Genomic DNA, 2,613 nt, shown 5'->3' with positions numbered 1-2,613 from the left:
TTAGGCTGTATTTTTGATTTGAATGAATATGTCTCATTGTGTTGTTCTGGTTATGGCATTAATAAATAGAAATGGCAGAAGACCCTGTGAAGTCCACTTACGGTCAGATGGCACACACACACACACACACACACACACACACACACACACACACACACACACACACACACAAACGCTCGGATGGTGCACACAAACACACAAACACACACACACACACACACACACACACACACACACACACACACACACACACACACACACACACACACACAATAATTAATTCAAACACCAACGTATAATGGGCACATCTTCAAAATAAATCAACACATTCAAGAATGCAACAAAACGAAAGAAACAAAATAACTTATTAGACTTTTGTAATTGTCAAACTACACAAAACAAGTAAATAACAGTCCACTTAAAAGGAACACATTTTATACACAGACAAAATACAGATAATGGAAATAAAAGGAAAAGAAAAACAACAAAAACAGCCACGCATTTTCTTCTTTAAATGGATTCCTGTAAATAACATTATTACGTTTACATTTTGGTCTTAGCAGATGACATGCAGGAAAGGAAGGGTGAAGTTTTCAATGACATATTTTTACTTTTATATAATAAAAGTCATTGTGCTACACATGCTTTCTAAATAGTATTCTACCACAAAACTGCCATTGTGTTTGTCATTTATTGGTTATCTCTCCAAGCTGGAATTGAAGTCTGCCGTGGAGCCACACCAGCTGAACAGGGTTTAAACCAACGTGCCTTCCCTTTCAGACAGTCAGGTGTGAGCTTCAGACAGACAAAACAAAACTCTACATTACACCGAGGGCACACAATGTTTTTGCATTTCTTTGTGCTGTGATTGATCAGTAAACCACAGGTTGGACAAGCACGGACAGCTGGACATTTAATTTTTGAAGCATCTTTTAAAATAATAATTTCACAATCCCTGAGCAGATCCAGCTCTTTGTTGGTGCATCCGTCATTGTCACATCTGTCAGATCGAGGACGAGGACCTTTCCACTCTCTCAGACACTGCCAACAGAACTCAAAGGTTCTTTTGTTTTTTACAGAGCAAACAGTGCATTGGACGCTGAGATTATACTGATCTGATCTCTCGATCAACCAGTTACAACCAGGACACTGGAAGAGACAGAAAGAGCTTATGAGCAATAGCGTAACCATACTGATGTTTGTCAGAATAAAAGCTGTAGGCAATATACTCACATTCTTGATGTCTACAATCTTTCTGGTTGCATTGTTGGCAAAAGTTTCCTCAAAGTACTGCTGTTCTTCAGTCGTGAGTTTGGCTAGTTTACGCACTTCAGTGTAAGACCATTGTTCGTTACACAAAGGACATCTCAGCTCGGCTTTACCCTGCCATAAAACATTTTGAGCAATAATATTATCAAGACATTTCAATACTGTCATCTCAAAGTAAGAATCAGGTTAGGCTCACAAATGCACACTGGGCACTGTAAAGGCTTTAAAAATAAAGAAATCTGCTTGTGATGTAAACTAAACTACACTTACCTGATCCAGCTGTATTCTGCAGTAGTCCGTCAGTGTCTGTGGACCAGTGACGTGACCACAGGATAACACAGCTCTAAAAACATCTGGATCATCATCATATGGATCTGATGGGGAAATGACACATTAAAACAACCTGGTCTCATTGCCATTGGCAAAACGTACCTTTGGCAACATTTTAGCAAACCACAAAGTACGTACCAATAGGTACATATCACTACAGTAGAGGCAGTAAAACAGCATGTGGCAGGGGAGGCGTGGTTGTGCGGGATCGGCAGAGGGAGAGAGAGTGCGGAGCCGAGCGGGCCGTAAGTGGGTCAAGTGCAAATGAATAACACCTGTGTCTCATTGCAGTGATTGGCGTGGAGAGACGGCTTAAAAGCCGCGGCAGAGAGAGACGAGAGAGGGAGAGTTTTGGACTGGGACTCGGAGTGCAGCCTGCCTGGAGAGAGACAGCAGTGCGGAGAGTTGAAAAACGTGTGCTTAAAGTTTAATGAGTTAATGCGCCCTCGAGCGCGTTTTGTTTGTGTTTGCAAGGGGAATAAAAGTTACGAGCAATAAAAGTTACGAGTCCAAGTCACGCCGACCCCGCCTTTTTCCTTCCCCACATACACTCTCAGAACTGAACTACACTGGTGCCGAAACCCGGGAGGAAGAAGTGTTCACACCGCCATGGAATCTCCGTCACGCACCCCACTTGCGGACATTGTGCAATCGCTCGCGGGCCTCCACCAAGAAACACATCAAGATCTGCGGGCTGTCAGGGAGGAGCAGCAAAAGAGGTTTTAGGCGCTCCTCCAGGCCCATCATGAGGACTGCGAGCTGTTCCGGAGCTGGATGGTCCCAGTCCCAGACCCACCAGCGACTCGGCCGCCACCATCTCGCTCTCGAAGATGGGTCCGATGGACGACCCGGAGGCGTTCATCGACCTCTTCGAGAGGTCCGCCGAGGCTCGGAATTGGCCCAAGGATGACTGGCCAATGCGGCTCCTGCCCCTATTATCTGGAGAAGCGCAGGTAGCCGCCCACCAACTGCCAGTCAAGAACCTCCTGGTATACGATGACCTCAGGGTCCCTG

At 44.9% G+C, this 2,613-nt stretch overlaps 1 protein-coding gene across 1 annotated transcript; it reads right to left on the bottom strand.

Annotated features, from left to right (window-relative positions):
- Positions 1 to 690: 690 nt before the first annotated feature.
- Positions 691 to 2,343, bottom strand: LOC137065054 (E3 ubiquitin-protein ligase RNF19A-like). The gene is made up of 4 exons (XM_067436618.1): positions 2,229 to 2,343; positions 1,540 to 1,643; positions 1,234 to 1,383; positions 691 to 1,149 (listed from the first exon to the last, which is right to left on the bottom strand). The coding sequence occupies exons 1-4, from the start codon at positions 2,341 to 2,343 to the stop codon at positions 691 to 693; spliced, it is 828 nt and encodes a 275-aa protein (XP_067292719.1).
- Between the last annotated feature and the right edge of the window lie 270 nt (positions 2,344 to 2,613).

The sequence above is a fragment of the Pseudorasbora parva genome, chromosome 25 (genome assembly GCF_024679245.1).
Source record: "Pseudorasbora parva isolate DD20220531a chromosome 25, ASM2467924v1, whole genome shotgun sequence".
Taxonomy (NCBI): domain Eukaryota; kingdom Metazoa; phylum Chordata; class Actinopteri; order Cypriniformes; family Gobionidae; genus Pseudorasbora; species Pseudorasbora parva.
This window is presented reverse-complemented; position numbering and strand designations above follow the sequence as displayed.

Coding starts and splice junctions, on each gene's coding strand:
- LOC137065054 (XM_067436618.1), bottom strand. CDS start 2,343: ATGGGCCTGGAGGAGCGCCTAAAACCTCTTTTGCTGCTCCTCCCTGAC. Junction 1,644..2,228: donor GCACAATGTCCGCAAGTGGG/GTGCGTGACGGA, acceptor TTTCCCCATCAG/ATCCATATGATGATGATCCA. Junction 1,150..1,233: donor AGATTGTAGACATCAAGAAT/GTGAGTATATTG, acceptor TGTCTCTTCCAG/TGTCCTGGTTGTAACTGGTT.